The following is a 17,826-nucleotide window of genomic DNA, read 5'->3' as shown; positions in this document are numbered from 1 at the left end:
GGCACATGCAAATGTGGCGCGACGGCATAAGAATCAGGAAACGGGGCGCAAAACGGCGCGCCAAGGGACAGGACCTCCAAAAGCGCTTTAAATGAGACTGTTGGGCGCGCATTTTATTGCGCGATGTATTGCGGCCTTGAATGCATTCCGTTTTTAGGATACGAATCCATGCATTGCAACTAATGAATGTATCGTGTTACTGGGGACCTGAAATGGCTGCCAAGTGCATATACCGGTAAGCACATACCGCACCTAACAGCCGTGCAGCTCGTCACTATGCTTCCGATGGCCTCCTCGGTCACCCCCCCCATTGTGTTTCACCCCATTTTTCTGCAGTTGGCTTGGTCTGGTCGCCTTCCGTCGTGTTCTCCTCCGCAAGCAGAGCCGCTACAGGCTGGTGCTGGCCTCCCTGGAGCAGCAGTTGGCTGCACCCGCCTTCGCCACCTTGCCCTCTCAGCTGGCGAGGGTGATCAGCGAGGAGGCAAACGCGGTGTTCAGCGCAATCAGATACTGAGGAGGAGGAGGAGGGGGAGGAGGAGGAGGTGGGGGGAGGAGGAGGTGGGGGGAGGAGGAGGAGTTGGGAGGGAGGAACAGGGGGCGGAGGAGGAGGCGGTAGCAGAGGCTGCGGCTGGGAGGGCGAGTGGGGGAAACCATACAAGGACAGAAGCCGCGCCGGAGGAGAGTAGCGGGAGACGGGAAGTCTTGGAGCAGTGGAAGGTTTGGTGGGGCAGGGCAGAAGTGGCAGTAGCAGATTGCTGCGTGCGGAAGTAGCAGCAGAGGTGGAGGGCCCGGGGGCTCTGCAGGTGGGCTGCTGGGTGCTTTGTTGGGAAGGGCATATATGCATGTACGGGGCCGGCCAGTGGGGGATACTCCGACTTTGGTGCATTGGACGATGTTAGCGGCGCTGATGCCCAGCAGTAATCTGGCCCAGCAGGCTCGTGGCCTCATTCCCTAACAAACACACTCAGCTGTAAACACGGGAAGAGACATATTAATACAGTTACACTGTCTGCGCAGGTGGGAGGGGTCTGTCAAAGCATAGCAGTAGTCTGCCGTACGCACGTGTTTTGTCGATGCTACAGTCGTATGACGCGACATTCAGCCCCTTGGAGCCGTGGAAAGGGCTTCATGCGGTGGGGCCCCTTGTATGTGTCACGTGGGATGTAACACAACCAGGGTCATGGGGGGCAGGCGATGGGTGTTTGGAGGCTCGGGAAGGGAGTCTGCTCTGGTCCCGTGGCAACAGGAGAACCGCTGCAAGAGTTTAAGAAGTTAGCCCACACCCCGCGCTACACGGTTGTCGCAAGGGTTGCGGTCATCGGATCAACCTTGGACGTGCAGGGGCTGCCGAGAACGTCGTTGAGGATTGAGCAGCTGCTATGACACGCATGGGGGTGCTTACTGGTCTTGTGCTTTTGTGGCGTAGTTCGACCCGATAGCACCCGGCGGATGATGCGGCTGCAAGCCGATGTTGGGACTGCTGGAGACTGCCCATGCATATGACACCAGGTTACCGAGCGCGATGCGGAGCTGCTGGCGGATCTGATCTGCGCTGTGATCTGAGAGGTCGTTGTCGCCGCCCAGCTTAGCTGTACAACTGTCCAACAAATCCCTTACTGCGGCCCTGCTAAATCCAGTTATCATCTCGGTCTCCAATTATACCGGATGCATATGATGATACACCCCTAAAACTCTAAGCCATCGGCGGAATGTATATAATTGTGCGGTGATGTTGCGGCCTTAAGGGTCGGGTTGCGTACCGTGTCTGGCAACACGTTGGGCTGCTGGGTACATGGTGACGTATGTGGTTAACGCAGCGGCAAGAAATAAAACGGAAAACTAGTGGCGGTGCGGACCTCTGTGTTGGATTGGGTGCGGTTTTCCTAGATGCCAAGGGAAAAGGGCCCCTTTTCCCGGCAGGAGTGATAGCATTTCAAGCCGAGGACAAACCTTTCATCGCATGAAATGCATGGTCCGATGCAGGAGATAGCCCTAGAAAGCCGGACTAGGGTTCGCAGAAGAAAGGGCTGGCCACAGGAGGCGGGTCTTCAAGACTTGGCATACCGCATTCTGACCATGTACTATGAAAACATACGGTCATGTTAGGAAAGCGATATTGGCCATTCATTTGACACAGGTTCACCCTACATCAATCGAGGTGTTGATTTCTCTGAGCAGTCGTGCACTGCAATCGTAAGGTCGTGTGCAATAGATTGGAAGTCGCTCGTTGCTTCGCAAGCAAATTTTACGTCGGAGCCAGAACGGCTACATGCTTCACTCAAGGAGACGGTTAGCAACCAACGCCCGTACGCGGGGAAACCGGACAAGAAAGCTTCTGGCCTTTCATCGCGTTTCAACGCCGTAATATGTTACTCCTGTAAACTATGTAGCCGATGGCCATGGGAATACGCACCAGTAAAGGTGGCGAGCAAGACGAATGGTGAGGATGGCGGGGATGGCGTAGGAGCACATATGGGAAGCTCAATGTCTCCGTCACCTATAGACACCTGCGATTCATGACTCTATTTAGACATCCCGCGCAGCGGTCACGCGTTTCTTACTGCTGCCGTGGGCGCGCAGTGCAACTACTGTTCGGGCACGAACATGTCCTCAACTTACGAGTGTCAAAGGCTTAGCCGTGGTTGCTTCAATTCCCCATCCATGTAGCATCCCCTGTTCCGTCGCCTGCAGCGACCCCGCCCATCGCTTTCCTTCCTGCCCCACGACCGCCCCAACCACACGCTCGAGCACCTGGGCTTCGCCCACGCAGTTTCCGGGCCCAACCTCATCGGATCACGCGCCATCATGGGTAGCACCACTTACCCCTGCAATCCCCTGCGGGCCCCAGGGCGCCGTTCTTACAGGCCGCATTCCGAGTCGCTGAGCAAGCGGTGGCGCAACCCGCTTTCCAACAGGTGAGGGCAGAGGGATCATTGCAGACACGGCGGGAAGGGGAGAAACCGATGGTGATGCCCCGTCACTTGCAGCCATGTACTGTATACGCGCTTTGTCGTGAGTCGTGGTTGTTGTTTCGCTCAGCACGCTCCCCGCCTGCACCCTCTCCGTAAGCGGCTCAAGCCCTGCCCTCCTCCCTACCAACCTTCCCATGCCGCCAATGACTTCTGTTGCCATCCTCAACCCCACCCCACCCCCCTAGATTGGTGCCGCTGCGCTCCAGCTGGGAGCCTCCTGTGCCGCTTTCAACCTTACCCTCGCCATCACGCACGTGAGTACTGCAGTACAGCGAGTATGGGTATGGGTACCTTGCACAGGTTTTCCGCCACAGGTCTTCCGGGAAGCTCTTTGGCTTTGATGTACGTCATTGTACGGCTGCTCGCCTGTTCGCAAAGCAGCCCGGGCCTGCTCCGGTGGCGCTCGAGCGTGGGTTTGGGGGATTGCGGGTTAAAGCTTTCTGGCTGGTGTCTGTTGTGTTCCCCATTCCTCCGCCGCCCTGGGCACCTCTTAGGGTTGCGCATACACACACACACAGCCGGGGGCGGGCCCCGCGACATCACATCTCGGGTCCGTGGTATTTTGCCTTCCCCGCCCCTCAGGTGACTGCGGGCTGCCTGCGTATCCATTGCGCTACCCCTCTGCTTGGCCCGCTGTGGGGGGCGGCATCCGTGGCGGCGGCGTCGGTGGCGGCGGGACACGTCAGCCGCAGTACGCTGGCGGCGCTGCGTCTGTCATACTGCGATGCTGCCAGCGGCAGCGGCAAGGGCGGTGCTATCGCCAGCAGAACGGGCGTGGGCCTTACTCTCGCGCTTGCGTCCCTGCCTCGCCAGCTGCTCACGACCTGGGATGGGCGCGAGGCCCTTGTAGATGCGGTGGTGGGTCCGCTGCTGTACAAGGTGGGTACGTGGCCACGGGGGGTTGTGCCCTTGTGCTGCTTTCCTGTGGCGACTCGCGCTGGGGACTCTGAACCGGGGACTGTGCTCTCTGTGGGGCTGCCTTTAGCACCCGCGAGAGCGCCGGTGTTGTAATATATGACTGCTGGGGACTGGAGGGCCCTGGAAAGGCCATAAAGGACTCGGATGGAGTTCCGGACGGGACGCAGCCTCGGGTGGATAGAGGACTGCCTCACCCACTTCTGCCACCGTGTTGTGGCCTTTTGTGACCCCTTTGGGAGCCGCGTTGAGCGCCGCTACGGCCCTCCCAGCCGCCGCGCAATCATTCCCGCCACCTGCCCGCCACCCCAGGTCCTGTTCCGTCGGTCCTTCCGTCAGCTGCTTCCGAGCCACCTGGCGCTGCCGGGTGCCTTTGGCCGCATGCACATCCCCACCAGCTCGGCTGAGTACTCCACGGCAGCTGAGAAGGCGCAGCTGTCCGTCATATTTGGCCGGGACGGCTGCCACCATTGCGGTGAGGCCACCGGGGTTGACCCACTCTCCGTGCGGAGGTGATCCACTTACCTCCGCATACCTAAGGTGTGGTTTGGTGTGGTGTGGTGTGTCGTATCCCCGCAGGCACCCACATCAACGGAGTTATCGGGGACCACATGCCGCCGTACAAGGTCGTACGCGACACGCTGGCGGCTCGAGAAGCGGCCAGCGGTTTGGAGAAGATGTTGACAAAGGTGGAAGGGGCCATTTCCCCTCCTTAGGGGGCCTATAGGGGTGGGGGGTGGGGGGAGGAGGTCAGGTGTCGACACATACATGTGTTTGTTACATGTCGATCCGGGCCTGACACTGGCCAGGGGCACCTAACCCGGTACCCCAACGGGAATGAGCGACCGCCGAAGCACTCTCCTCCTTGGGGGGGGGGGAGGGGGGCGTGAGGGGCCACTATCCCCTCCTGCTCGACCGAGGGCGTGCACCCCCGCGTTATCCCTTTTTGTCAAGAGGAAAGAGAGCGCGGTGGCTACTAAGGCCCTCAAACGACCAACCTCAGCACGCGCTGCGGTACATTTCCCCCCGGGGTCGCCCTACCGGCGCCTGAAGCCCGAAAGCTGAACCCTACAACCAAAGCTGACCACACTACCCCCATCTAAACGAACTACCGGGCAAAACCCAAACCACCACGCAAAGTTGTGTCAGGCCTTAGGGTTTGTACGGAGCTGTGGTATGTGCTTTCTTTCCCCCTTCCGCTCCCTCCGTCCGTATGATGCATTCTGCTCCGCTGTCTGCTCCGGGCCCACACCGCCCCGCCAACCTGCTTTGCTACTTAACATCCCCGCGGCAACCATTTCTCCATTTTGTTGCTGCTGCTATCTGTCCAATATCATGCTAATAAAACTCGCCCCCACAACACAACACCCGGACCCGCGACCAGGCCGCGGACTTCCTCGGGCTCAAGGATGAGACTCTCAAGCAGGTGTACTACGCGCAGTGCAGAGCATGCTCCGGTCACCAGGCGCAGCTGATGAGAAATGGCACCCGCGCGACGGCCCTTCCCCGTGGATTGTGGCCCCCCCAGCTGGTGGTACACAGCCCAGGTCGCCTGGCCACACGACCCGCGACGTCGGGTGTGCTCGTCGGCTTACGCTACTACGTTGCTGCCGCTGTTCGGGAAGGTCGAGGACCAAGTAACGAAGGCGGCAGCGGTGATGTGGTGATGGAGGCAGTTGTCGAGAGCAAGGGTGGGCGTGGCAGAGGCGGCGGCGGCGGCAGCGGCGGCTGGCGGTGGCTGTGGGAGCAGCGGCCGCGGCGGTGGTATGATAATGATGACGATGATGATGGTGATGGGGAGGTGGACGGAGAGGTGGAGGGGCTGTGTGGAGGCAGCGGGGGGGAGCTGATGTTGTTGCTGTCGGGGGAGGGGGCAGCGGACTGGGCTGGGCCTGAGGGGTGCGGCGAGCTCCAGGGAGCCTGCCGAGGGTTTCCGGATCTATTCCAGTGCGCGCGGGGACTTGGCAAACCCGTGTGCTAACATCTTTGTTGCCGCGGGTCGTCCACTCCGCCTTGCGTGGGTGTGGACTGCATGGACCAGTGCGGATGATGGGCTTCTTATGATTTGGCTTCTTAGTCGAGTGCGTGCAAAAGCACTGCATTGTATGCATACGGACCCGCCCGTGGGGGCGACCCTTTATGGGCGGATCCTTTATCTCGGTGGGACACGCGTCATGTTCGTACTTCCACCGGGGATGTGCATGAGCGTTTTCGTTTTGAAAGTGTGCGTGTGTGTACGTACGCACTGCCCGCGCGGGCAGCCGCCCGAGAAGGGCTGGAAAGGTTGGGTCGCGTGTGCAGGAGACAGCGGACAGACGGAGGCAGCTGTGCATGCAAGGTTGCCGTACTGTGTACAGCGGTACTGCGCAGCTCACACGTCAATGGTAAAGCGTGCATCACGGGACACGAAGGCCGCGTTGTCTGTCTTTGTACTCCTTAGTGCTCATGATTATGAAGGGCTTCCATACGCGTTCTTGTCACGGACTCTCAAGTACGTCTTCTGCTTTTTTCTCTTCGCGTATATTTTAGTGCACTGTACAGGAAGAAACTTGGATTGCGACCGAATCGTTCTATCTGTGTAGAAATCCTAAGGCGTCCATCCTTTTTAAGGGGAAGATGATACGTGTTCGGAGAGAGTGAAGCTGAGCGTGCGACCGCGGTGGGTGGGTGGGGAGGCCCATCAGGAGGAGCGGGGGCGTCGACTGAGAAGGTTGCATGGCATGGGATGGCTGGGTGAGGGGGTTTGCGGATGTAGCAGCTGGGCCAGGGGCTGCCCGTGAGGGCCTGGACGGCTGGCGGGGGCATCGCGTAATGTGGGCAAGCAGGTCTGATACGCGCGGGGCTGCATGCACATTCATTCCGCATGTTTGCGCGGTGTACTGGGTTTCCTTTCTTTTTGTTGGAGCACTTTTGGTGCTGGGATTCTTTTATATGTTTCAATATGAAGCCAGCTTAGGACTCCAGGGAAGATGTACGTGTCTAATCGAAGCCCATGACTGAAGTGAAGGAGAGGCCCCGAGGGTTTTACGGAAAAACAGTGCCCTGCCAAAAACCGACATTCGCACGACCAGCGGTAACCCTAGGGATTCCGCTCTCAGAACCCCTTCGGGCTCATGCGGCTGGGACGGAAAGATCTGGAGACGAGCTGTCGGAACCGGTTACATGCGAATGTGCTGCATAGCGAAGTACGAGTGTACACAATGCCCAGCTAGGCAGAGTTTGTCAGGACTTCGTAATACAGGCGAGCAGGGGAATTATTTTTGTGGGAAGAACACCAGCTGCTTTTCGTGGATTACTGTCGGCGGTCGCTGGGTTACTCAAAAGAACCACAGTCGTTACTAACCAATCACACACGCATCACGCACATCATTACGTGGGTGTAATTTCTAGGGTAACATCGCATAATTTTGAACACATAGATGTAATTTAACCTCTTTGCATTATTTACGAGGCGATTGACGATGATTTGATGAAAGGGGCCCGTAAACTGAAAAGTGAAATGCATTAGGCAAAGCACCAGTGATTAGCTTTCAGGGATGCTATTGGCTCGCAGGCTCGCGATCTCAGCAGCAAGCTCCCATCGAAAGCAGTCCCTCGTGCGCAGTTGGCGCCAGAGGCTAGGTCATTCTGCTAGAATGGCGACGAGTGTGGAAATCTCTGCGTTGACACCCGCTGGAGGTTCCGGCAAGACGGACCCTCCTGAGCCAAAGGTCTACAGCGACCGATGGGAACTCATTTGGGGAGCCGGCTTGGGGCGCGGAGAGGCAGGTGTTTCAGAACTATTACCGCATCCTTGATTTGATTATGTTTTCCTCCAGGTTGAGACGCCGAACGTATTCCTTCTGCTGTGTTGTTTATGGCTGCCGTATATAACATGTCTGCTACTTCTGTACCTGCTGCCTGCCCTCCTTCGGTCGCAGCGTTGGGACGCCGCAGCAGCTTCCCCCGCCCTCGTGGACTTGATCAAGTCCGGAAAGGTCGATGTGAAGGGAAGCCGTGTGCTGGTGCCCGGATGCGGGTGGGTGAGCCCGCGCGAAAACCATTCGGGTGGGGTTGACAGAGCGGACTGTCTAGAGGATGGGAAGGAGCCCCCTTCAAGGAGGTTAGGACATACGACTGCAAGCTAATATTGGATTGTGTTCCTGTCGCTTAACCTGCACCACTGCATGCCTCCTTAAATCCTGATTACTGGGCCGTGTAATCTAACCTAACCTAGCCTAGCTTAATCAAATGATGCCGCTTCGCTAATGTTAGACCCAATAAGCTAGCTCGCTTCGCTAGTCCTGTGCCAAAACGCCTTAGCCTCACGTTGACCCCGCTTCTACCTTTCCTGACGGGGTTGGGCCAAGTGACATGTTCAAAACATAGGCGACTGGGCTGGGGCGCTAGCCCCAGGTGGGTACCCCCCCCCGCGCGAAAGTGCTGCAGGCCACTGCAGCTGCTGGTATGTGATGCAACCGATGTTGGAGGCGGCGTGCGCGACAGGGAGTCGCAGGCATGCGCCAGGTTGCGGGTTGTGGGGTCTTAGCGGCTTAGGTTGTGGGTATCCAGCGGCGCGGTGCGGGTGGAAGTGGTGACGGTGATATGCGACGGTAGTGGTGGCAATGGTAAACCTGGAAAATGTCCACACGCCTCAATGCACTGTATTCCCTTCCTCTATGGGAGGACGGACCGCGCCCAGGTGTGAGCTACACAGGCTCCGTCCTCCGGTGATTCACTTTCCCCCCCTAATAGAACGGGTTTCTTCAGGTAAAAAAAGCAAAATGCTTTTTCCCTAAGGAATGGAAGCACCCAACATACGCCCGGGCTACCCTGCCGCACCCGGCGCCCCCTGGCAGACGCGGTTACGACCTGCCCGTGTTCCGCGCGGCTGGTGCAGCGGAGGTGGTGGGGCTGGAGCTGGCGCCCACGGCGGCACGGGAGGCGCGGACCTATCTAAGGGAAGCTGGCGACGCGGGGCAGGAGGTGGAAGCGGAAAAAGACTCCGGTGCTGGGGCAGAAGCGGAGACGGCTGGTGTCGAGGGAATGCGCGTGGAAGAGGGCAATTTTTTCCTGTGGAGCGACCCGCGGGTCGGTGATGGCAACTGGGACGTGGGCTTTGACTACACGTGAGCATTGGGGGGTTCTGGGACTGGGGTTGGATCGATTGGGAGGATGTTGAGTTTTGCATTGGATAACGGGTAATGGTGGCTCAGCTCTGGGGCCTGATGCTTTCCCGCTGAATGATAGATACATGGCATCATGACCGTCAGGCATACCTGCCATCATTACCTTCCACGGCCCCGTTCACGGCAGTACGGCGCTGTCTCTGACGATGCCGTGCCGTTACCTACCTCCGCAATAGGTTCGGCTGCGCCATGCACCCCGGTGACCGGCAGCAGTGGGCCCAGCACTGGTGTCGCCATGTGCGGTCGGGCGGGGTGCTGGTGACGCTGGTGTTTCCAGTCAACCCGGAGGCGGACCCCGAGGCGGGGCCCCCCTACCCCGTGTCTCCGGAGCTGTACACCCAGCTGCTGTGTCCGCAAGGTGAGACGGCCTCACGTTGAAGGGCCTGAAGGAGGCCTGGGCTACCGGTGGTTACCGCACTGAGTACGGAGTAGGTGGGGGTTCTGGTCCTAGGGTTCGGAACTGGAGGGAAATTTTCTTTTAATCTGCAGGTTGCATGAAGAAACTAACTGCCGATGTTTATTGAGGGCGGGTGTAAGGGAGGGGTGCCTTAGTCGCGGGATGGCTGTGGCCCCCTGTGCACAGTATTGCCGGTTGCTCCCTTAAGTGCCCTGTGTGGGGCATGGCCTGGTACTTCTCCGTTGCTAAGGGTTGGTGCCCCCGGTGGCGCTGCTGCTGCCTTCTCCCCTGTTTCAGGTTTTGAGGTGACGTATCAGGAACCCGTGCCGGCCGAGCTGAGCCATCCCTCCAGGGTGGGGCGTGAGGTGATGATGGTGTGGCGGAAGAAGTGAGGCCCACCTGGTTCACCGCCACGTGGCGAGTACGACGGCCAGTGCTGTGTGGCTTCCCAACGACGGCTCCGTTAATCGCTGCGGACACGAAAGCTGGGGCCCGGATCCCGTACAGTGGCCCCGTACAGTGACCCGTGGGTCGCGTGATGGGCATTTCTCGAACAAGGACGAGGCAATGGAGCTGCTTGCTGCTTGCACCAGTTGCGAGGCACGGTGGTGCTGATGGTGTGACTCCGTTTACGGTAGTCAAAAGTTGCTGTGAAGTAGTGAATGCATTAGTGATAAGCTATGAATCTTAGCTGTCTATGCTGCTGGACGGTGTACTCGTCATACGTGATGGCGGTGGTGATGGCGGGGACAGTTGTGGTGGGTTGGGGGCGGGTGCGGGGCCGGGGAAGGCCCCAAGGAGACGCGGACTGTAGGTACGAAAAGAGACGGTACTGCCAGCCGATCACGCAAATATAATAAAACGCAAGGAAAAAAATCCGATCCGTTTTCTTGAAGATGCAGAGGAAAAAACTGTTGCCGGTAACAGCATATCCAGGCCGGAAAACATAATCCAACTGGAATCAAGACTAAAAACTAGCACCCAGAAAACCTCAAGAGGGTGAAGACCTCAAAGTAATGATGGAAACGATGAAAGTTCTGTCTGCGGCTCCGGTGCCGACAGGGCATGCGGGTCTGATGCGGGTGGCTTCAGCGCCGGCGGGGCATGGAAGTCTGTCGTGGGCGGCTGCAGCGCCGGCGGGGTGGGCTACTCGTGAACGGGTCCAGCGTGCGACGGTGGCAGCTCGAAGGTCAGCTGGGCAGGCAGGTCCGATGAGGCCTCATCGGGCGGGTACATGAGCGATACATTATGCAGCAGCAGCAGTTGTGTACACGACACTCGATTGACTAGAATATCAAGGCTAGTGCTGGGGAATCGGGGCTTTTTTGCAGAGTTGTCCATGTTGGGGTTGCAGTAGTCCGGGAGGATGGTGTGTTCAGACTGCCGCACGCTTGCTTGCCGTACATTGCTTTTGGATACAGCACCAAGTCAGCTGACAGTGGACGCTGGAGGCGGAGGCGGCAGTGGTGGTGCAGACTGGCGGAACGCGCAGCAGGGCTGGGGAGGCGGCAGCAGTGACGCTAACTGGTGGAAACGGTGGTGGAGCTGAGAGGGAGGCAGCGGCGGTATTCCTGGACGAGACTGGCAATGTTGATATGGCGGCGGGAGCAGCGGTGCTAACTGGAGGGACCGGTGGTGAGGAGGCTGGGGAGGCTGGATCAGGCGGAGGGACGACATAAATTGCAGGCACGGAACAGGGTCGGGCACCTTTCCAGTTGGTCTTGGGGTTGGGCGACTCAAGAAGCCGCGTACCACCGCTGATCACGGTGTGATCACTGGTGGGGCTAGCAGAGTGAAGGCAATTGTGGCAAGGCTGGGAGTGTGGTGTGAAGGCACAGATTCCCAACGCTTGTATGCTGTTCTGCAAGGAGCAGCATGAGTTGGCAACTACTCAGGGCAAGCACCACCATTCATGTCAAGTACGGGGTGCCATCGCGTGCTGGGCAAGCTGTGGTCGGAGTTGGCCCTGGCGAAGAAAAGGGCATATACGTTGAGAAGCATGCCACTGTTAAGGCGGCTAAGGACAGCATCGATACCTGAGGCCAGACCCTTGCCTTTCTGTTGCACAATGTGTCAGCAATCAGGCTTGGTGCTGTCGGGAGATTAGGTAACGAGGGGCCTGACAGCTGGGTGGCGAGAAATCCGGGGTGACGTGCTGGGTGCGGGTCCAGGGGACGCTGCGGAGAGTCACCTTTTGGGCAGCCTTCACAGGCGGTTTGTATGTATCAGGGTGCACCAGGGTGACTATTGCCTCCAGGCTGCCCCGCAGCTCTTGCTCTTTCACGTATTGTCGCAGCTGGTCCAGGTCGCAGCTGATTCGCTTCCTCTTCTGCACAGCAAGCCAGAACTGTGCGGCCTGGACCACCGTGCAGCGACGCTGTGAAGCGGTCCAGAGGATGCACTCCTCACGGAGATACTTGATTTCTTACCAGCGCTGCTTGTACCCCTGCCGTCACCTCGGCTGGTATTTCTCCTCAAGTTGAAGCAGAGATGGATAGGCACCAGGGCGGCCATCGGTGAAGATCTGGAACAGCAACTGGATGTGCGAGAGATCTCTCCATGGCATGTGCCCTGGTGGCAAATGTGCTGAAGCTCGTCAACCTGCTCGTGCTGCTCGTCCTTCTCCCGTAGCTTGCACTTCTTGCTAGTCGCTGTATCAATGGATGCTGGGCTTTGAACAACACCAATAATGCCTGCCGCAACTTGAGGCATGGGCTGCCCGTAAGACAGTATCCCTTGGGTATCTGGAGCGGCTGGGTGTACGGCATCTGGAATGGCACCCCACCACAACCCCAGGCTGCCGCAGAAGGGTGGGAAGACCATCCGTCATCCTGCTCCGGGCCCTAGCGGTGACAATGCATACAGAGCTAGTAATGGAACTCCTGCAAAGGCCGTCATGGCCCCAGGCTGCCGTGGAACAATATGTACACCGTCCACCATCCCTGCCCCAAGCCCTGGCAGCAGCTGAGTATACAGCGGCTGGAGCAGCTCCCTGCCCCCCCGGCCCTGACCCCCTGCCGCCCGCCGAAGGCCTGCTGGGGGCCCAGCTGCAGACCCGCGTGCGCGCCGATGGCAGCTGGTGCCGCTTGCTGAATTTGCGCAATCTGGTATGGCAACATTGCCAGCTGCCTCTGAATGCCCTCAAGCAGGTCTACGTCGAGCTTACTCGACGTGCTGCCTGTGTCCGCTATGGATCCGCAGAGCCTGGAGGAGTCCTCAGGCAAGTATGTGTCGTTACGAGTGTCAGCCGTGGGGTCGCCACCTGGCCTGCAGCAATGGTAACAGTGCAGCAGCAGCAGCAGCAGCAGCAGCCGCCCCCACCCACGCGTACGATGCAATGGCAATGGTGATGAGCTAAGAAGGGCATATGTGTGCAGAACAAAGGCAGGGCCCAGAGCCGCACTCGTACCACACAAATGCGTTCACCACCCTTCAAGAAAATGAACACTCACCTTTCACCCTCACCCCAGGGCCCGCGCTTTCGCCACCTTCCATTCCTCCGGGAAAGTCAAGTTGCCATCCAATGGCAGTTCATCACTTGGGTGCAGCGGGCGGTTCTGTTCATACAGATCGCGAAGCGCCACGTGGCACTGCTTAAGTGTGGATATCCCCAACCTACGCGTAAGAAGAATCCAGAAATGAACGTGTTTTTCTAATGATGTCGACGTGGAGGTGCATCCACACGGTGCATCCAGACGGAGGCCTGACTTCTGCTCTCTACACCATGGACGGTGTAGGACGTGATAATATCAACTTGCTAGCTGACCAGGAACTAAGTTGAGGCGCCGTTGTTCCGCTAGATTTGGTTGGATGCTGGTGGTGAGTTGCTGAACCCAACGAATACATTCTGAAGTCGGATGGGGTGAACGGATTAGGGTGCCCCTCTTGTAGGGGAGAGCAGGGAACTGCCTCGGGAAAGGGGGCCGCTGGTGAAGCTTAACCACCCTGTAAACAACACACACGGAGCAGCCTTACCTTTCGTTCAGTGAGCCACTGGAGCCAACGCCGCCGACCTCCGCCAGCTCGTTGCCCACAAGGCCTCCTGCCAGCTTCCCGATGTCCTCCTGCCGCTGTCAAAGGAACTCCTGGTGGTAAAGGTAACGTGTGGGTGGCGTGTGTGTGTGTTACATGGTTGGGGGTGCGTGACCCCATACCTGTAAGACTACCCATACGAGACGAAGGCCCAAGGGCAATACTGCAACGCCTAAAAGCCACGGAGGAAAGGAAAACACCGCACATCAGCCCAGACTAGCGTCCAAAGGGGGTAATTGAGTTGGGTGGCGTGTAAATGTACAACATCCCCAGCATGTAAGATGGGCTTAACACAACAGGACCCCACCCCAAGCTCCGCTGACCTATGCTGCACAGAGCATCATCAGCAACTTCTTGAGAACCGTTATCATTACCCCGAACTTGTCAATCTGCATTCTGTACTGGTCCTGCCCCTGTGCGCGTCTTTCTGGTACCCATCACCAAGGGCCTCACGCATCTCTTATGTAAATACTTGAATTGGGGCGACCACGTCTGCGGCGCAACAGATGTGCATGCATTGGGGTGTACCGTGCCATCCACATACACATGCATTTCCACATCACATCCGTGCTTACTGCACCTGTGGCTCTCCCTCGTCATCCTCAACGGTGTCCTCCTCCTCTTCCCCTTCTCCCCCTCCTCCTCCCCCTCCGCCGCCGCGGGCCCACCACCACGGCCACCCCGCCGGCCGCAACCACCGCAACCACCGCGACCACCGCGACCACCGCGGCTACGGCTGCTGCGGCCACGGCCCCGCAGGCCCGTGCCACGCTGACCTTCTCCCACACGCGCGGTTCCGTGTCCGTGCCGGTGCGTGCCCATAGATTGCGTGAGGAGGGGGAAATGACGTCATCCACCATGGAACCAAGGCAAAGTAGGTTGAGGTAAGCTTACCGAGGCGGCTCCTGTGCTGCATGCTCCACTGCATGCTCGATCGCATGCCCCGTGGCCGCCACCCGTACGAGATAGTCGCCATTGAGTGCATTGTCATACTTCTGCTCCATTGCGAGCAACTATATGATAACTACGTTAGGAATGTGAAATATACCAAACCCCTAATATTTTTTAGCAGCCCCTCGCAGTAACGTGATGCACGGGCGACCGACCATAATAAACAATCCGTACACATCCCAAATGCGAAGGCTACGGCGGGCCGCGCAAAGGGCAGCCCTTAAAAGCTAGGAGCGCGGCGTTAGACAATGCTGCGGGTGTCCCACCCTACTTCTTCCTCACGCACCGAGAGGCAACAGATCCTCCAATTGGAGATGGTCATAAACCTATAATTTCCAATTTATCTATGCGGATTTAGCTCAGTTGGGAGAGCGCTAGACTGAAGATCTAGAGGTCGCTAGTTCGATCCTAGCAATTCGCACATTACCCTAAGAGAATTGAGACTTTGTGATTTTTAAGTGTCACACTGTACGGCCCAGTTGCAGTTGGAGTTGGCGGTGTGTGTATGCATGTGTGTGTGTGTGTGTATGTGTGTGTCCCAAAGATAAGGGAACACGCACAAGCCCGATCACCACTGCAGGTGCCCGGGATAGACCGGCGAGACCACAAAAGGGATAGCGCTGCCACGACACACAGCTCCTAGGGCTTCCTGAATACCGCAAGGGGAAGGTTCTAGCCCGCGCGGCGCCTCCCCCTTACCGTCACTAAACCGGAACGGTTGGTCCTCCAAAACCTATTCACCCTGCCTAGTACTGCACCAGTCGCGCAGAGAAGACGTGCCCAAGTAGGATGGCCCTCCTCGGTATTTATGTATGTTGTTACATGGTGGTATAGCTTCACCAGCGGCCCCTTTTCCGAGGCAGTTCCCTGCTCTCCCCTGCGAGAGGGGCACCCTAATCCATTCACCCCATCCGACTTCAGAGTGTATTCGTTGGGTCCAGCAACTCACCACCAGCATCCAACCAAATCTAGCGGATCAACGGCGCCACAACTTAGGTATGTATGTATGTCCATTACATTTGCGAAGTGGAGTGAACATGAAGTGAACCCATGTGTTACCCACCTTCAACGCCCGGTAGCCGATTCGTAACCCTAAGTAAGGCAGGTGGTACCTGTGCCCCCCACTGAAGCCGCCTTTCCTAGAGAGGGCAATAACGAGCGCCTGCAGCATGTTGTGTTCGTTCCGCCCGACTACACCAAGGCGGCTGTCTCGCTGGACCCTGTGAACCACATGCGACTGGCGCTGGTGGATGTGGGCGTCGGGTTATTCCAGGCCACCTTTGGATACGGCCGTGTATATGTGGGCCAGTCCGTCGGCCTACACCGACGCTTCTGCGCCCATGCCCGCTCCCCGCCCACATGCATGCAGCCTGACGCATACTAGCTGTTCCATCAGCACTTCCGCTTGCGTGTACTAATGTCGTGCCAGGATTCGCGCATGGCCGACATCATGGAGGCGGTATACATCGACACATTCCATGCACTGGTACTACAAGGGTGCACCACGTCCATGCCCAGCGCTGCATGCACGCCACGCAAACGGCACCAGCCGCACTCCACAGAACAATTGAACTGTTAGCAAGAAACCAACATGAAGGAAAGCTCGCGGAGACGGGGGAAGAAAACAGCAAACAAAAATGATGACTTCGGTAGCTTGGCTGCTGAGAGGGGCGTCCACTAGGTCGCCTGCTCCTGCGAACCTGCCACATGTAGATTCATGGCCGCATCTGCTTCACTACGCGCGTGTCCACGGCTAACCAAACTTGCATCTGCGACGTTGGTTTGCGAAGACTTTGTCAAAGGACGGCTGAACCCCCAGTTTAGACGACCTGTGCGTGACTTCTCGCCGCATTTGTGCTGGCAGCCTTGCGCACATTTGGCTCAACTTGCATTCACCACAGCCGCCCGCTTGCTTTGGTGCCTAAAGACCTGCCTACATCCCCGCCGCTCACTGCACAACCGCGCCCCAAAGTGCACCGCGGTTCTGCAAACTTTGTGTCATCGACGGTGCCGGGGCGTGATATATTTTCCCTACTTCAACGTGTGTGTAAACGGATGTGGCGTGCTTCCGGCCATCTGAACAAGCTGTCCATATCCACACTGGTGGCTTTCACCAACCCATGTAACATTTCCACATACGCACACACGCCGGCGCCTCCTATGCTGCAGACTGCGCACTATCATTCTCCCTCGCGCACGTTATGCACGGCAAGCCACTCCTGCCACCGTACGGCCGCACCCTACAAAGCCGCAATAAACGCAGCCAGCTGCTTCACCAGAAACATCCGAGAGTAGAGCTGGGAGACAGGCTGTGTACCCGGTTGAGGCGTAATGGAGCTCATTCACTCTTGACAGGTGTGAAGTGAATGCGACGCTGGTTACGGCTGGACCCGAAGCTGGTTATTTTGGTCCGGCAGCCGGTCCGGCAATGACCGCAACCGGTCCAGCCGTACCCATATAATCATCGGTTATATACTTTATGCCATTCTTTACCTTACCTTTCTCCTGCGGTTTACGAACTCTACAGGAAGCCGGTAAAAAATTATAATGATCTGCAAATCTTCTGTTTGCCATGGGTGATGTACGAACGGTCCCGTTTTTTGGGCGGAAACTGCAAGTGCCTGTCCGTGCTTCGTTACTAGCCATAGAAATACTCGTCTAGCGTTCCGCGCAGGCGTTTGAGGCCAGCTCCATACAAGTGGAAACACGTCGTCACCGTGGGAGCCCCAGGGGAATTCACATTCTATTTCTGTTACCATGTCTCCTCCATAACTGCCGTGGTTTCCACCACAAGCACAGATCGATATCAGCCCTCTTCAAAAAACATTTGCGCCATCACGACATTTGGACCAAACCGACGGGTCGCACAAAACAGCCGAGGCCCTCGCTGGCCACGAGAAACCGGGCAAATGAAGACAGTCGCTCCTCGTCAGTTTATAAGTATTGAAATGTTGTCCATGGGCAGCTGCCTGGCTGCTAGCTACGTCATCCTTATGAAACATCCTCAAGCGCGTTTCAACGCGTCGCGTTGAAACAGCAAACTTGGTGAACACCTGCTCGGGTCAAATGATGGTCATGTCACGTCCTACCAAGTCATGGTGTGTGACACACCAGCACCTAATAATCGTGTCATATACTGGGGACAGGGAAGCAATTCAGAACCAGTCCGGCAGCGGCATAACCCGTTGACTTCCCCCCGACATACCCGTTGACTTCCCCTCCCAGCACAGGACGCTTCAGAGTTTTCTAGAACCACTCAGCATCGCCAGCCATTTAGATTATTAGTAGTAATCCGCCGGCCCATCACACGGGACACCGTCCTCCTGAACGCGACCTGTTCACTGACTGCCACCACTGTACCGCCCGCCAACCGCTCCAGTCCAGCGCGTTA

General features: G+C 57.7%; 1 protein-coding gene across 1 annotated transcript; it reads left to right on the top strand.

The window, feature by feature from the left end:
* Window positions 1-2,393: 2,393 nt before the first annotated feature.
* VOLCADRAFT_98678 (uncharacterized protein) lies at window positions 2,394-15,853 on the top strand (the record flags this gene model as incomplete). Its single annotated transcript, XM_002957551.1, has 16 exons — window positions 2,394-2,440; window positions 2,849-2,915; window positions 3,158-3,226; window positions 3,555-3,851; window positions 4,200-4,362; window positions 4,467-4,576; window positions 5,272-5,313; window positions 7,808-7,905; window positions 8,726-8,995; window positions 9,232-9,413; window positions 9,750-9,840; window positions 10,945-11,087; window positions 12,483-12,676; window positions 14,244-14,294; window positions 15,637-15,743; window positions 15,805-15,853. 16 exons carry the CDS (start codon window positions 2,394-2,396, stop codon window positions 15,851-15,853), a joined length of 1,980 nt encoding a protein of 659 aa, XP_002957597.1.
* Window positions 15,854-17,826: the final 1,973 nt, after the last annotated feature.

The sequence above is a fragment of the Volvox carteri genome (assembly GCF_000143455.1).
Source record: "Volvox carteri f. nagariensis unplaced genomic scaffold VOLCAscaffold_75, whole genome shotgun sequence".
Classification (NCBI taxonomy): Eukaryota; Viridiplantae; Chlorophyta; class Chlorophyceae; order Chlamydomonadales; family Volvocaceae; genus Volvox; species Volvox carteri.
Note: the sequence above shows the minus strand (reverse complement) of the source record. Positions and strands in the feature narration are given on the sequence as shown.